This window comes from Bombina bombina, chromosome 1 (genome assembly GCF_027579735.1).
Source record: "Bombina bombina isolate aBomBom1 chromosome 1, aBomBom1.pri, whole genome shotgun sequence".
NCBI classification, from domain to species: domain Eukaryota; kingdom Metazoa; phylum Chordata; class Amphibia; order Anura; family Bombinatoridae; genus Bombina; species Bombina bombina.
Window position 1 is genome coordinate 1,029,442,066 of NC_069499.1, and position 18,471 is coordinate 1,029,460,536.

The 18,471-nt window shown below is 37.3% G+C and overlaps 1 protein-coding gene across 1 annotated transcript in view; it reads left to right on the forward strand.

Moving 5' to 3' along the window:
• LOC128662693 (protein-glutamine gamma-glutamyltransferase E-like) overlaps window positions 1-17,002 on the forward strand; it is a 135,673-nt gene extending 118,671 nt beyond the window's left edge. The window contains exons 12-13 of the mRNA XM_053716580.1: window positions 341-474; window positions 16,846-17,002. Coding sequence (XP_053572555.1) covers window positions 341-474; window positions 16,846-17,002 — 291 coding nt within the window. The remainder of the gene's footprint in view (window positions 1-340; window positions 475-16,845) is intronic.
• Window positions 17,003-18,471: the final 1,469 nt, after the last annotated feature.

The window sequence follows — 18,471 nt, forward strand, 5'->3', positions numbered from 1 at the left end:
TTTACAGAAAATCCTTTTATTTTGATTATTATAACTGTACTTGTGTATGACATAATCCTTATATACAGTAAAGAAGATGACATAAGAGAAAATGACCGTAGTCAACGAAGTATGAATGTTATATTTAAGCGAAATGTATAATATTCCTGAGCTGCATAACACTATAACCAGGTAGCTAAAAAGTGAGTCTTGTTTGAAAATTTGGGTCATAAAATAAAGATAATCTACAACATATAGCAAAGCTTTTTGGACAAACCCAAAATGCACTTAGACAAATAAATAACTGCTACCCTGAACTATCATATTTATTTATTTCTGTCTCTGTATATTTTTTTTTCAGGCACTTGGTCAGGCCATTTTGGGGTCACCAACTACTGTGGAAATTACCTTTACCAACCCTCTATCCAAACCTCTTACAGACTGTGTCTTGACAGCCGAGGGCAGTGGATTAATAGAACATGTTATCCTGAAAAAGTGAGTACATATACTTTATCATATCAAAATAAGTAATAGGTGCGGCTACATATAAACTAGGCTGATTTACCTAAGCCAATATGTAAATTGTACATAGGTGAAGAAGTTCTCTAAATGTTTCTTTGAATGACGAAATTGAGAACATGGAAGCGTTATAACCCATGGTTTATTTATACAATTACAATGAATTATATTATAGTTACATAAAAAAAGGATATTACACATAAACAAAGATCCTGTGCAAGTCTCTATAATGTAGTCTCTATGAAAAAAAATCTAAGAAAACTAGATTTTTTGCAAAAGCTTTGTTTTTGTGACTGGATCAACATTATTGTGTGAATAAAGTTTGCTGTATCCTAGTCACTAATATCCAAAGCTGAATGTCGGTTACTATGAAGAGCTGACAGAATTTTGACATCAATCCAAATACCTTTAGAACCTTTATTATAAAGATACTGGTGGTAGAGTCTGTAGATCCTAACCAAGACCCCACAACACTTCAACCCTACCCTTGACCCTATCACAAAACCCCTTACATTTCAACCCGATCAATGTCATCACAGACCCCTCATTATCAGTCTCCTAAAATTGTTGACCTGAATCCCCTAATTGCAATCCTGGGTTCCCTCATCACTCATTAACTTTAGCTCATCCCCCACCACAAACCTCCACTGCACAAATCCCCTTCATGACCCATAATTAGAGACTGCTATGTAATGATCTTCACAGAAACATGGCTTAATGATAGTATCCCTGACAATGCTATTGAACTAGAAGGACGTGATATTTTTAGAGTGGACAGAGAGGCAGAAGACTCAGGTAAGACCAGAGGTGGTGATCTGTGCATTTATGTCAATCAAACTTGGTGTACAAACACTGTAATCACATAGAGTCACTGCTATAGTAATATGGAGTATCTGTTGATAAAATGCAGGCCCTTTTATTTGCCTAGAGAATTTACAACCACTGTTACTATTGCAGTATATATCCCTACTGATGCTAATGCTAAACTAGTCATGGCAGAACTTTTATGTACTATTAATAGGCTACAAACTGCCTACCCAGAAGGGGCTTTTATCATTGCAGGGGATTTTAATCATTCAAACTTAAAAACTGTACTTCCCAAATTTCCTCAAAATGTCACCTGTGTCACTAGAGGAAATAAAACATTAGACCATGTTTATACGAATATTGCTGATGCCTATAAGGCCATTCCTCTCGCCCACTTGGGAAAATCTGACCACTGTGCGTTGTTCCTGTATCCCAGGTACTCTCCCCTTATCAAACGTGAAAAACCATTTGTAAGGATAGTTAAAGTGTGGCCAGAAGATGCAACTTTCAAACTTCAGCATCAGTTTAAATATACTGATTGGAGCATGTTTGCCATGCAAGCTATGGGGCACATAGATATTGAATTATATGCCTCCTCCATTCTGGACTATATCAGCTCTTGTACCAACAGCGTAACCTCCTTTAAAAAGATAAGAATCTTTCCTAACTAGAAACCTTGGATGAATAGGGAGGTTCGCCTTTTATTAGATGCACGAGATGCTGCTTTCAGATCTGGTGATACTGAAGCCTACAGCTTTACCAGGGCAAATTTAAAAAAGGGAATAAAAAGTGCCAAACATGATTTTAAGATGCGTATTGAATTTCATTTTCATAACAACTGTGACCCTCGACGTATATGGCAGGGCATCCAGACCATTACGAGCTATAAATCTGCAAATACAATCTCCTCAATTAGAGATGCTTCTTTTCCAGACAAATTAAATCATTTCTATGCACGTTTCGATCGGGACAATAATGAATCAGTCATCAAAGTTGTGCTTCACCCAGAGGAACAGCCATTTACACTCTCTGTCTCTGAGGTGTACCAAGCAATTTCCAGAGTAGATGCACGTAAGGCTGCCGGTCCAGATGGCATCCCTGGTCAGGTGCTAAGGACATGTGATGGAGAATTAGCCAAGGTATTTACTGATATCTTTAATTTGTCATTGGCTCAGATGGTTGTTCCAGTGTGTTTTAAGACAGCAATCATTGTGCCGGTGCCAAAACAATCTGCTGTAGCGAGTCTGAATGACTATCGTCCTATAGCACTTACTCCAGTCATCATGAAGTGTTTTGAAAGATTGGTCATGGCCCATCTTAAAGATTGTTTACCACGTACACTGAACCCTCATCAATATGCTTACCGCCAGAACAGGTCAACAGAAGATGCTATTTCTATGGCATTGCATTCTGCTTTAAGCCATCTGGATAATAACAACACTTATGTAAGGATGTTGTTTATAGATTTTAGCTCAGCATTTAATACTGTCATTCCTACAAAGCTGGTTGTGAAACTTCATGACTTGGGTATCAATACCTGGCTCTGTAATTGGACCCTGGACTTCCTTACCAATAGACCCCAGTCTGTGAGGTTATGTAATTTTACCTCTTCTACCCTGACCAATTAATACTGGAGTCCCGCAAGGTTGTGTACCAAGTCCTCTATTATATTCTCTTTTTACCCATTACTTGCTGCCTAAGTTTGTGTCGAATACCATCATTAAGTTTTCAGATGACACTACTGTGGTAGGCAAGGTTAGTAACAATGATGAGTCAGCTTATTAGGGAGGAGATAATGAACCTGGTGACATGTTGTGCTGATAACAACTTATCTCTTAACATTAAGAAGACCAAAGAGATTATTGTGGACTATAGGAAGACCAAACGTTGTACAAATTTACCAATCTATATTAATGGGTCTGAGGTAGAACCGGTGACTAGTTTCAAATTCCTTGGAACTAACATCAATGAAAAATTGTCCTGGTCACTGAATACATCGATTTTAGTCAAAAAGGCACAGAGGCGACTCTACTTTTTAAGGAGACTAAAGAAAGTACATCTGTCCACCCAGATTTTGGTTAATTTTTATCGCTGCACCATTGAGAGTATTCTTATCAACTGTATCTTGGTGTGGTGTGGTATGGTAACTGTACCAATCTTGACCGAAAAGTATTACAACGGGTGGTGAAAACTCCCCAGTACATCATCGGTGTCCAGCTACCCTCTATTGAGGACCTTCAGCATAAGTGATGCCTGCATAGGGGTGCACTGTATCATTGGAGATTCTTTCCATCCCAGCCATGGACTATTTGTTCCCTTGCCATCTGGGAGGTGGTACAGGAGCCTGAAAAGCAAGAGAGTCAGGCTAAGGAATAGTTTTTTCCAAGAGCTGTTGTTTTGCTGAATACAAATGCTGATTTTTCTTAAATTTTTATCATGTCTCTTTTTTTTAGATTATCCTATTTTTTAAACTGCAGGCTATTTTGGATTACAATTGCTGTTTATCACCTTTATTTATTAATTTGTATTATCATCTGTGCTCATCGCATGGATTGTATTATGTACATACCCATATCACATTGATGATTTGTATTACACTATCACACTTTTCCAGTGCTTTATATATTTCTTTTAAACAATTGACTGCTGTCTAATACTGATTTGTACCATGCACTTTTCTATACCAAATTCACATCCTTTTCTTGGTGTGTCTCATATATTCTTCTTGTACAACTGATTTGCTGTTTGATACTTTTAATACATTTTGTTGCCCTGTTTTTCTACTTGTGCAATGACAATAAAAGGAATCTAATCTAAAATTATGTTTAATCAGTAACTTCCTGAACACTAACGTAGACCCCTATGTAACCCCTCTACCAGTAAACCATCATCTGTAAATAAGATCCCTTTTACAACCCTACCTTCAGAAATTACCCTAATCTATAATTATTTTCCCTAATCATTACTAATACACCTCCAATAACTATTACATAAGTTACATTAAAAAAAAAAAAATCTTTATTGCAGGGCCATGCGTCTTTAGCCTAACCTGTGCTGTCCTCAGAGTCCAAGGCAGTTAACCCCAGACCAGTCTGGGTGCAAGGCCCATAGGGAAAATTACAAATTAAATTAATACAACACACAGAGAAAGTCCAGCACTTACTTGCAAGCTCTCAGCTATGATTAAAAACAAAACTGGAAGAGTTAGTTATCACATCTTGCCAAATGGGACAAGCCAAAGTACCATGTTAAGGTCTCTCCCAAAACCTGGGTCCCTAATACAGCCATACAAAAGCAAGCTCTTAATCAAACAAACTGTGAACAAGTGAAGGGGGCAATTTTTACAAAAATGCAACAAATGTTGTACAACAGACAAAAGAGCCTTACTCTAGCTTAACAATTAATACAAAGATATAGGGATGGAAAACATTCCAAACATTCAAATCAAAATAACTTTATTAGAAATAGGAATAAAAAGCAGCCACAAATATGTACACTTGCACACACAGACATGTTAAAAATAGCTTAAACCCAGGGTGATAGGTATACAGTCTCCACAGTTAAATCAAGTGAAAACTCAAATTTAGTGTTATAACTAATGCTAAGTGGAAAGGTTGCTAACGCTAATTAATATCCAAGCATAAATAGGTTAAATAGTGAGTAGCAAAACCACAAATTATAGCATAGCTAATTCTTAAAAAAAATAATTTTATAGCGGGAGCTTGATAACTTTTAATCTGACTGAAGTAAATGACCATAACAGCAAAGGAGACTTGAAGTCATTATTATTGCATCCTGGTAAGCAACATAAAAAGAGGGACTGTGCTCACAGTTAAAGTGCCCCTAACGGGTGTTTCACACACGCTTCCTCAGATTGGTATGCGCCAGACAGTTTTGGAGCATGTTATAGTGAAGATCGTTCCACCTCCTTGCCCATTTTGGACCCTCCTCAATCATTATTGTATAGTCAATAGGTCAGATTGCTTGTCAGTAGGGATGGGTGAATGTGTTTATATTCGAATTCGAATGTTAGAACGAATGTTGTTGTAGAAATTCGATTTACATAATAGAATGTTGATAAGAACGAATATTCTTAAAAATTCGATTTTCGAATGTTATTTACAGTTTTCGAATGTCACATTCGAATTCGAATGTGACATTCAAATTGGAATATTACATTTATAAAACACAGTATTAGTATTAGAAATACTATTTTAAATTCGAATGTGACATTCAAATTCGAATGTCACTTTCAAATTTGAATATTACTTTTAAAACTCAGTACTAGACTAGAAATACTATTTCAAATTCGAATGTGACATTCAAATTCGAATGTAGCATTCAAATTCGAATATTGCATTTATTAAACACAGTTGTAGACTAGAAATACTATTTCGAATTTGAACGTTACATTCAAATTTGAATATTACATTTCGAAATTGAATGAATACATAGCTAAACATTCTATTATTCGAACGAATATTTGCAAATTTTATTGAAAAATTCAAAAACGAAAATTTGAAAATAGAATTTTAGAATGTTATATAAACATTCGAAATTCGATTAGAACGAACGAATGTATCAAAATTCGTTTTAAATTTCGAATTTTTAGAAACATTCGCCCATCTCTACTTGTCAGTCAATCTCAATAGCTAATCTAAGTCCTTGTATAGACAGGTCCAATCAGCTGTGTCGTCTCGTGTCATATTACACGTGATTAGATGATCGTCATGTTGAATTTATATTGTGTATGAGTCGGTCTGCTTGTACAGTTTCAGTGTACAATATTCCCTGTATTATGTGTTGAGAAACAGTGCTATTAAGGTAGCAGTATATGACACATTTGTAAATGTTTAAAGATTTATCTTGACGATTGTCCAATCACGTGTAATATAACACAAGACGAAACAGCTGATTGGACCTGTCTATACAAGAACTTAGATTAGCTATCGAGATTGACTGACAAGCAATCTGACCTACTGACAATACTACCATATTGAGAAGGATTAAATACAGGCGAGGAGGAGGAATGATCTTCAATATAACATGCCCCAAAACTGGCCTACGCGTACCCCTCTGAAGAAGCATTTGTGAAACACACGTTAGGGGCACTTTCACTGTGGGCTTAGTCCCTCTTTTTATGTTGCTTACCAGGATGCAATAATAACAATTTCAAGTCTACTTTGATGGGATGGTTATTTACTTCAAACACAGTAGTCAGATTAAAAGTAATTAAGCTTCCACTATAGAAGGAGTTTTTTTTTTTAGAATTAGCTATGCTATAATTTGTGGTTTTGCTACACACTATTTAACCTATTTATGTTTGGGTATTAGGTAACATTAGCAACCTTTCCACTTAGCATTAGTTATAACACTAAATCTGACTTTTTACTTGATTTAACTGTGGAGACTGTGTATACCTATCACCCTGGGTTTAAGCTATATTTAACTTGTGTGTGTGTGCAAGTGTATGCATTTTTGACAATTTTTGTACTCCTTTTTCTAATAAAGTTATTTTGATTTGAATGTTATTGGAATGTTTCCATCCCTAATCTTTGTATTAATTGTTAAACTAGAGTTAGACTCTTTTCTCTGTTGTGCAACATTTGTTGCATTTTTGTAAAAATAGTTACATTTTAGCCTGATACTCTTGTGTTCAGTAAGCTAGCTAATTAATGCTTAAAAATATAGCTGCTCGAACAATTATTTCTGACATTTACCTATCCCCTAATTCTCTTTTGTTAGAAAAAGTGAAGGGTGCACAGGCTTATGTAATCACCTTAGACATATACAAAACACGGAAGGGTACTGCACTCTCAGACTGGAGTGGGTATACATCCTATGACCCCAGGTGCTCAATAGCATTCTCAGGAAGCTGTGCTTTCCCCAGAGTCCCAGGCAGCTGAGCATGTTGCAGGGTCATTGGATGTGTACCCAGTCCAGTCTGAGAGTGCAGTCCCCTTCCGTGTTTTGTATATGTCTAGGGTGATTACATAAGCCTGTGCCCTTCACTTGTTCCCAGTTGGTTTCATTGAGTGCTTTCATTTTTATGGCTCTATTAGGGACCCAGGTTTTGGGAGAGACCTTGACGTGGTACCTGGGCTTGACCCATTTGGCCAGATGTAGTAACTAACTCTTACAGTTTTGCTTTTAATCTTAGCTGAGAGCTTGCAAGTGAGTGCTGGACTTTCTCTGTGTGTTGTATTAATTTCTTTTGTCATTTTCCCTATGGGCCTTGCACTGCCTGGGATTCTGGGGACAGCACAGCTTCCTAAGAGTGCTATTGAGCACCCAGGGCTAAGCATGTTGCAGGGTCATAGGATGTGTACCCAGTCCAGTCTGAGAGTGCAGTCCCCTTCCGTGTTTATATATATATATATATATATATTTATATATTTATATATATATATATATCCTATCTATCTATATATATCTATCTATATCTATCTATCTATCTATCTATCTATCTATATATATATATATATATATATATATATATAATAGTAATAAGTAAAAACATAAAAGCATGTCAGAGCTTTTAGCCTGATACTCTTGTGTTCAGTAAGCTAGCTTATTAATGCTTAAAAATATAGCTGCTCGAACAATTATTTCTGACATTTACCTATCCCCTAATTCTCTTTTGTTAGAAAAAGTGAAGGGTGCACAGGCTTATGTAATCACCTTAGACATATACAAAACACGGAAGGGTACTGCACTCTCAGACTGGATTGGGTATACATCCTATGACCCCAGGTGCTCAATAGCATTCTCAGGAAGCTGTGCTTTCCCCAGAGTCCCAGGCAGCTGAGAATGTTGCAGGGTCATAGGATGTGTACCCAGTCCAGTCTGAGAGTGCAGTCCCCTTCCGTGTTTTGTATATGTCTAGGGTGATTACATAAGCCTGTGCACCCTTCACTTGTTCCCAGTTGGTTTGATTGAGTGCTTTCATTTTGTCATTTTCCCTATGGGCCTTGCACTGCCTAGGATTCTGGGGACAGCACAGCTTCCTAAGAGTGCTATTGAGCACCCAGGGCTAAGCATGTTGCAGGGTCATAGGATGTGTACCCAGTCCAGTCTGAGAGTGCAGTCCCCTTCCGTGTATATATATATATATATATATATATATATATATATATATATATATATATATATATATATATATTATATATATATATATATTATATATATATTATATATATATATAGATATATATATATATATATATATATATATATATATAGGTATATAATAGTAATAAGTAAAAACATAAAATCATGTCAGAGCAATCACTCTGGGATCAAAGGTATTATGTAAAAAAAAGTATGTTTTTAAAACCAATTTTTTTACAAAACCTTTAAAATCTGCTGTTTGTCAGCAATGCTTTGCAAACCTTGATCACAGGTGAGAAGTCTATAGGTAGTTGTTTATTTTGTCTTCAAGGCTGTGTCCAATTAGGGTTAGATATAAATGACCTCCTGTCTATATTACCCCTTAAGGACCAGGCATTTCAGACTAAAACTTCCCCAAAAGACCAGAACATTTTTTCCATTACTACTTTTAAACAGAAATAGAGCCTTTTATTTATATATATATATTTACCTATCAAAACTATATATATATATTTTTAGTAGACAACCCAAATTATTGATCTAAGCCCATTTTGGTATATTTCATGTCACCATTTCACCGCCAAATGCGATAAAATAAAAAAAATCGTTAACTTTTTCACAAACTTTAGGTTTCTCACTGAAATTATTTACAAACAGCTTTTGCAATCATGGCACAAATGGTTGTAAAAGCTTCTCTGGGATCCTCTTTGTTAAGAAATAGCAGACATATATGGCTTTGCCATTGCTTTTAGGTAATTAGAAGGTCCCTAATTGCAGCTGCACAACACATTTTTATTTTCCCAGTAGTGAAGGGGTTAATCAGGTAGCGTGTAAGGTTAATGTTAGCTTTAGTGTAGAGATTACCCTCCCACCTGACACTTCCCACCCCTGATCCCTATCTGATCCCTCTCAAACAGCTCTTTTTCCTCCCCCACCCCCACCCCCTAATAGTCAACCCCCTAATGGTCACCCCCATCTTAAGTATTTGCAGAAAGTCTGCCAGTATGAAAATATAGGACTTTTTTTTAATAAAATATATTTTTTTCTATTTCCGGAAGTGCAGGATCCCCCCTTACTGCCCAACCTCCCTGATTCCCCCAAACAGCTCTCTAAACCTCCCCCTCTAAATGATTTCTGCCATCTTAGGTACTGGCAGCTGTATGCCAGTACCCAGTTTGCTATAATTTTAATTTATTTTTTATTAAAATAAATAAAAAATGTTTTCTGTATTGCAACTGCCCCCTCCCTCATTTACCCCCTCCCCCTCCAAGATCATTTTCCTACCCTATAATCCCCCCTCCACCATAGGATCCCCATCTACTGACTTCTTCCTTCTCCCCCTCCCTCCTTTCCCATCCCTGGTGCTGTCAGGTTTTTTTTTCTGTAGCAGTCCCATCTGTCCCCCCTCCCAGTGATGGGCCACCCACCTGCCTCCTTCTTAATCCTCCCACAACACCAACAATCAGCACCACCGATGTCCGATTCAGAGAGCGCCATCAGTAACTCTGCCTGTCTATTTCTGCACTGCCCCACTCATGGGGTATGCAGAAATAGTGCAATCTCGCTACTTTTAGTGAGATCGCGGCAGAGAGAGGCCCAGGACAGCACCGCCTCCCTCCTATCTCTCCCACACCACCTCTCTGCATCGGTAACTCTATCCGTCTATTTCTGCACTGCCCTACTTATGGGGCATGCAGAAATAGCGCAATCTCGCTACTTTTAGCAAGATTGCAGCAGAGAGAGGCCCAGGGCTTAACGACCAGCATAGTACAAGGTACAGCGCTGGTCATTAATGGGTTAAAGGGCCACTAACATCAAAATGAAAGTATCATGAATCAGATAAAGCATGTAATTTTAAAAAATAACTTTCTGAAATATTTTATCAAAACATGCACATTCTTTTTACGTGTACATTTTTGAGGCCCCTACTGAGCATGTGCAGAAGAGCACAGTATATACATATATGCATTTTGCCTATCCCCTTCCTTACTAACTCATGTTACTAACTGTCTTTCTAATATTTCATCCTTGATGTCCTCTCACTACCTTAAGCTAAATCTCTCTAAAACTGAGCTCCTTATTTTCCTCCCTCCTTCTAAAATTCCTACCCTCCAACATCATTACCCCAACCCTTCATGCCAGATGTCTTGGGGTCACACTTGACTCAGATCTCTCTTTCACTTCCCTCATCCAGTCTTTGGTCAATTCTTGCCACCCCACCTTAAATCATCTCCAAAATTCACCACTTCCTCACACATGACAAAACTAATGGCTAGATTATGAGTTTTGCAGTAAGCTGAAAAGCAGCGTTAGCCGGGTCTAACACTGCTTTTTCGCTACCACTGGTATTACGAGTCTTGCAGGTTTAGGGCCCCGCACACTTTTTTTGGCTTACTGCAAATCTACTTACGTAAATTGCGTATAGTCTATTTTCAATGGGACTTGCATACCGCTGGTATTACAAGTCTGTCCTGGGAGGCCAAAAAAGTGAGCGGTAGACTCTATCCTGCAAGATTCCTACCGCATTTTAAAGTCAGTAGTTATGAGTTTCACACTACAAAGCCGTAGCATAAAACTCATAACTAAATTGAAAAAAGTACACTAAACACCCATAAACTACCTATTAACCCCTAAACCAAGGCCCTCCCGCATCGCAAACACTATAATAAAAATATTAACCCCAATCTGCCACTCCGGACATTGCCGCCACTATAATAAACATATTAACCCCTAAACCGCCGCACCCCCGCCTTGCAAACATTATTTAAATATTATTAATCCCTAATCTGACGTCCCTATCATCGCCGCCACCTACCTACATTTATTAACCACTAATATGCTGCCCCTCACGTCGCCGCAACAATATTAAAATTATTAACCCCTAAATCTAAGTCTAACCCTAACCCTAACACCCCCTAACTTAAATATACTTTAAATAAATCTAAATAAAATTACTATAATTAACTAAATTATTCCTATTTAAAACTAAATACTTACCTGTAAAATAAACCTTAAACTAGCTACAATATAACTAAGAGTTACATTGTATCTAGCTTAGGGTTTATTTTTATTTTATAGGCAAGTTTGCATTTATTTTAACTAGGTAGAATAGTTATTAAATAGTTATTAACTATTTAATAACTACCTAGCTAAAATAAATACAAATTGACCTGTACAATAAAACCTAACCTGAGTTACACTAACACCTAACCTAACCCTACAATTAAATAAATTACCTAAATTAAATACAATTAAATAAATTTAATTAAATTAGCTAAATCACACAAAACCCCCCCACTAAATTACAGAAAATAAAAAACAAATTACAAGATATTTAAACTAATTACACCTAATCTAAGAGCCCTATCAAAACAAAAAAAGCCCACCCAAAATAAAAAAAACCCTAGCCTACAATAAACTACAAATAGCCCTTAAAAGGGCCTTTTGCTGGGCATTGCCCCAAAGAAATCAGCTCTTTTTCCTGTAAAAAAAAATACAAACAACCCCCCAACAGTAAAACCCACCACCCACACAACCAACCCCCCAAATAAAACCCTAACTAATAAAACCTAAGTTCTCCATTGCCCTGAAAAGTGCATTTGGATGGGCATTGCCCTTAAAAGGGCAGTTAGCTCTTTTGCAGGCCCAAGCCCTAATCTAAAAAATAAACCCACCCAATACACCCTTAAAAAAACCTAACACTAACCCCCTGAAGATTGACTGTTCTGAAGACCCAACATCCATCCTCAAGGAAGCGGCAGAAGTCTTCATCCAACCGGGCCGAAGTCCTCAATGAAGCTGGGAGAAGTCTTCATCCAAGCCAGGCGAAGTGGTCCTCCAGACGGGCAGAAGTCTTCATCCAGACGGCATCTTCTATCTTCATCCATCCGAGGCGGAGCGGCTCCATCTTCAAGACATCCGACGTGGAGCATCCTCTTCATCTGGAGTCTTCTTAATGAATGACGGTTCCTTTAAGTGACGTCATCCAAGATTCTATTGGCTGATTGGAACATCCAATAGGATTGAACTTCAATCTTATTGGCTGATTGAATCAGCCAATAGGATTTTTTCAACCTTAATTCCGATTGGCTGATAGAATTCTATCAGCCAATCGGAATCTAAGGGATGCCATATTGAATGACGTCACTTAAAGGAACCGTCATTCAGTAAGAAGACTCCGGATGAAGAGGATGCTCCGCGTCGGATGTCTTGAAGATGGAGCCACTCCACGTCGGATGGATGAAGATAAAAGATGCCGTCTGGATAAAGACTTCTGCCCGTCTGGAGGACCACTTCGCCTGGCTTGGATGAAGACTTCTACCTGCTTCGTTGAGGACTTCGGCCCGGTTGGATGAAGACTTCTGCCGCTTCCTTGAGGATGGATGTCGGGTCTTTAGAACAGTAAGTCGATCTTCAGGGAGTTAGTGTATTGGGTGGGTTTATTTTTTAGATTAGGGTTTGGGCCTGCAAAAGAGCTAACTGCCCTTTTAAGGGAAATGCCCATCCAAATGCCCTTTTCAGGGCAATGGGGAGATTAGGTTTCTTTAGGTAGCTTTTTTTTGGGGGGGGTTGGTTGTGTGGGTGGTGGGTTTTACTGTTGGGGGGGTTGTTTGTATTTTTTACAGGAAAAATTGCTGATTTATTTGGGGCAATGCCCCACAAAAGGCCCTTTTAAGGGCTATTTGTAGTTTATTGTAGGCTAGGATTTTTTTTATTTTGGGTGGGCTTTTTTTATTTTGATAGGGCTCTTAGATTAGGTGTAATTAGTTTAAATATCTTGTAATTTGTTTTTTATTTTCTGTAATTGGTTTTTAAGTGTTTTTTTTTTTGTGATTTAGCTAATTTAATTTAATTTATTTAATTGTATTTAATTTAGGTAATTTATTTAATTGTAGGGTTAGGTTAGGTGTTAGTGTAACTTAGGTTAGGTTTCATTTTACAGGTAAATTTGTATTTATTTTAGCTAGGTAGTTATTAAATAGTTAATAACTATTTAATAACTATTCTACCTAGTTAAAATAAATACAAACTTGCCTGTAAAATACAAATAAACCCTAAGCTAGCTACAATGTAACTATTAGTTATATTGTAGCTATCTTAGGGTTTATTTTACAGGTAAGTATTTAGTTTTAAATAGGAATAATTTAGTTAATGATAGTAATTTTATTTAGATTTATTTAAATTATATTTAAGTTAGGGGGTGTTAGGGTTAGACTTAGGTTTAGGGGTTAATAAATTTAATATAGTTGTGGCGACGTTGGGGATGGCAGATTAGGGGTTAATAAGTGTAGGTAGGTTGCAGTGACATTGGGGGGGGGATTACGGGTTAATAAATATAATGTAGGTGTCGGCGATGTTGGGGGCAGCAGATTAGGGGTTCATTAATATAATATAGGTGGCGGCGGTGTCCGAAGCGGCACATTAGGGGTTAATAACATTATGTAGGTGTCGATGATGTCGGGGGCGGCAGATTAGTTGTTAATAAGGGTAAGATTAGGGGTGTTTAGACTCGGGGTTCATGTTAGGGTGTTAGGTGTAAACATACATTTTATTTCCCCATAGGAATCAATGGGGCTGTGTTACTGAGCTAAACGCGGCTTTATTGCAGGTGTTAGACTTTTTCTCAGCCGGCTCTCCCCATTTATTCCTATGGGGAAATCGTGCACAAGCACGTATAACCAGCTCACCGCTGACTTAAGCAGCACTGGTATTGAAGTGAGATGTGGAGCACAATTTTGCTCTACGCTCACTTTTTGTCTGTTAACGCCGGGTTTATAAAAACCCGTAATACCAGAGCTGTATGTAAGTGAGCAGTGAACATAAACTACATGTTAGCCCTGCAGCCCTGTTACTGCAAAACTCGTAATCTGGCCATAAAACTTTAATCCACTCTCTAATCATTTTCCGCTTTGACTATTGCAACTCCATCCTCTCCAGCCTCCCTAGCTGCTGTCTATCTCCCTTACAATCCATGATAAATGCCTCTGCCAGGCTGATATTCCTTACACCACACTCCTCATCTGCTGCACCACTCTTCCAGTCCCTTTTCTGGCTTCCTTTAACCTCCAGAATAAAGCATAAAATCCTGACTCTCTTTTTAAAGCTCTCAATAACACTGCTCCACCCTATACCTCCGACCTAAGCCTAGTTTCCATTGAGGTGCTAAAGTTTGGAAACTGTTGGTAAAAACATTTATCTCCATTAAAGTCTATGGAGAAGTTTTATGTTACCATCAGTTTCCAAACTTTAACACATCAATATAAACTAGGCCCTAGTCTCCAGATACTCTGTCTCCATCCCCTTCACGTTGCTCATGACCTCCTTCTCTCCTCCTCTTTTGTTACCTCCTCACATTCCCGTCTACAAGACTTCTCCAGACTGGCCCCTATTTTGTGGAACTCTCTGCCTCACTCAACACGACTCTTCCCTAGGTTTCAAACTTTCAAGAACTCCTTAAAGACTTTACTGTTTAGGGAAATATATATATACACTAACATTTTCCTATCTTAGTTCCTCTCCTCCTTTAGCTATCCCCTTGAACCCCCTTATCATGTAAGCCTATGAGCCTAGCTGCTTTGTAGATCACTTTCATGAGAGATGATTTGCAACAGTTAAACTCTTGGCAGGACCCTCTTTCCTCTGTCTCCCATAACTGTCACCTTGCATATGAGACCCATGTTTTTAGTGCTGCGGAACCTGTTGGCTCTCTACAAATAACTAATAATAATAATAATAATAATAAAAATAATAATGCATTTTGTGATTGGCTAATGGCTGTCACATGATACAGAAGGGGGGGAAATTTGATTGAAAGAAAATATTGTACTGCTCATTTTAAATTCAAAGTAAACCTTTTTAAGAGTAAACCTAGGGAGTATAATAGAAGCTCAGAAACGTGCACATGTCTTTAGCACTCTATAGAAACAGTAGCAATATTATAGACACATGCATGCTCCTGAGCTCCTATTAGCCTATTTAGATTTACTCTTCAAGAAATAATACAACAAGAAAAAGTACATGTAATAATAGTACTGATTTGAAAAGGTTTTAAATTTATTTGATCTTTCTGACTCATGAAAGTGTAATTTTTATGTTACTATCCCGTTAAATAAAAGTATAGAGCAGTAATACCAAAAATTGTGTAACTTATTGGAAGAGGGGGAAGTTGCGAATACTTTAACAGTTTTGCAAAAGCATGAATACATCATTCAGAGGAATAATTACAAATGTTTAGGGTGAACAAAAATAATTATGTTATGCAGAAACTACCTTGTTTAATACTATATTTTCTTATACTGTACAATTTCAAATAAAAATTGTAAGCATTCCCATGTCTAGAGCACAAAATGTAAAGGCTTCCCCCAATTTTACAAATGTATATCACCTGTCACTTGACATTAATATTTCTTACATCTTTATGAATAATTGAATAATAAGTGAATAATGAATTAAATTAAAGTAGGTAGGTCTCTCTGTTGTGCTTGCCTTTTGGTCGGATTCTCCTCCATTATATAAAACTGCCATTGGTCTGTTGTCACAGCACATTGCAGCTAATGTTCGGCTGAATACAATGAGCTAGATTCTAAGTAATATTGTTAGGCTGCCGAGAGGCCTTTTCATTAAGGGGAGCCTATGTTCGAAATTAAAGGGACATGAAACCCAAAATGTTTCTTTCATGATTCAGATAGAGAATACAATATTAAACAACTTTACATTTTATTTCGAATATTTAATTTGCTTCATTCTCTTGTTATCCTTTGCTGAAAGGTTTATCTAGGAAATCTCAGGAGCAGCAGAGAACCTGGATTCTAACGCTTGATTGGTGGTTGCATATATATATATATATATATATATATACCGATTGTCATTGGCTCACCCATGTACTCAGTCAGCAACCAGTACTGCATTGCTGCGCATTCAACAAATGATACCAAGAGAACAAAGAAAAAATGATAATAGGAGTAAATTAGAAAGTTGCTTAAAATTGCATGCTCTATCTGAATCATGAAAGAAAAAAAATTGGGTTTATATCCCTTTAATTAAGGCTCACATCAACCTTTAGTTGTGTTAAATGGCTCACTTATCAAAAAAAAAGAAGCACTACCAAAAAAAACAAAAAAACAATTACAACCAAAACACTTTTTAAATCATGGTTGCGAGAAGGATTCTGGAAAATCAATGTAATTCTTTAATATTTGCATGTCTGTTTTGTTATGCTAAAATAATGTCACTGGATAGAACAGTTAAAATAGGAGAACTGCTCTGAAGAATGCTGTAGTCACATGTGAAAACAATAGAATGATGAGCAGTAGCTTTTCTAATGTAGTTGTACTTGACAGTTTAATCCATGCATTTTTTTTTTAATTGACAGTGCATCTTTTGGCTTTATCCGGAATGTTTAAGTATAATACAATTTATTTTTAATTCTCAGTGTCGGAGCTCTGGAACCTGAGCAGAAGATGAGCATCACAGTGGATATTAATCCCTATGTGACTGGAGAGAAACAGCTCTTGATCAACCTCACAAGTGACAAGTTCAATAATATTAAGGGATTTATCACCATTGATGTAGCTGATGTTTCCTCTTAATTTATGTACTTAGCATTATAATCAGTTATTTTAGTGGAATTTCCGGTGTTCATTCCACATATGCATTGAATGCATAGTTATTTATTTTAATTGAAAGAAAAAACTTTTCCTCAAGATCACAACTAAAACACGTTCGGTCAGATTACAAGTGGAGCGCAAATTAATACTCCCGATTGAGCGTTAATTGCTCTAGAAGTAAGATTTTTGTGCTTGTCAGGTTGCACTCCTAATAACCTGACTAGCGCAAAAATCCAAAATTAGAATGTCATGTGCGCATTGACATATCCCTCATAGACGTCAAAGGAGAAAAAAAGTGGGGGAAAAAAACACTCACGCACAAACCCGATTGCATATTGTCATTTGCGCTAAACCAACATGAAAATATGAATATTTCACATTCTAATGTTTGACAAACTGAAGTTGGTTGGTGAAAGTGCATACACTACACAACTTGGATATACAGGTATATATATATATATATATATATATATATATATATATATATATATATATATATATATATATATATATATATATATCCATATACTGTACATTTTTAAATACGTATATGTATGTATGTCTATGTTAAGCCCTATGCCTGCATTTTTTTCTTCTTCTACCACCTGAGACCTTGGGGCATATGTATCAAGCTCCGTATGGAGCTTGATGCCCCGTGTTTCTGGCGAGTCATCAGACTCGCCAGAAACAGCAGTTATGAAGCAGTGGTCACAAAGACCCCTGCTCCATAACCTGTCCGCCTCTGAGCAGGCGGACACACATCACCGGAAATCAACCCGATCGAGTACGATCGGGTTGATTGACACCCCCCTGCAGGGGGCGGTGTTGCACTAGCAGCTCTTGTGAGCTGCTGGTGCAATGCTGAATACGGCGAGCAATAGGAGGTCCGCCAGACCTTGATAACTATAGGCCATAATATCTTTAAGACTTTATAACTTTTATGTGCAATATTTTGTTTTTGAATAATTTTTAATCATTCTAGCGTAAATCGCCATCGTTTTTAAGCGATAGCATTTACATTCAACTCGTAATACGAACGGTAACCCCGATGAGCACAAACCCTTGCGATAAACCCCTTAATGCTCAGGCACAAATGTTTGCGCTCCACTCATTATCTAGCCCATTGTATGCAGCTTCATATGGTTTATGGTTTCTAGTAACATAATGATGTTTAGTGATAGACACCTGGCAGACCCATTGCTGCATGCAGCCCTCAGTGGATCCTCCTGCAACTCCTATCCTCTCACCAAGAACAGGAAAACTGTCTATGTTTTTGCCCTACAGAAAATGAATATTTATTTTTAACCCCATCCTCCTTATCCTCTTAAATCCACTTTCTCCCCACACCACAATTTGATTAAGTGCTAGATTACATGTGGAGCGCTAATTTAACGTGCGCCCGTAAACAGGCGAATTTGCTTATTTATGGGCACATGTTAAATAACCAGCCA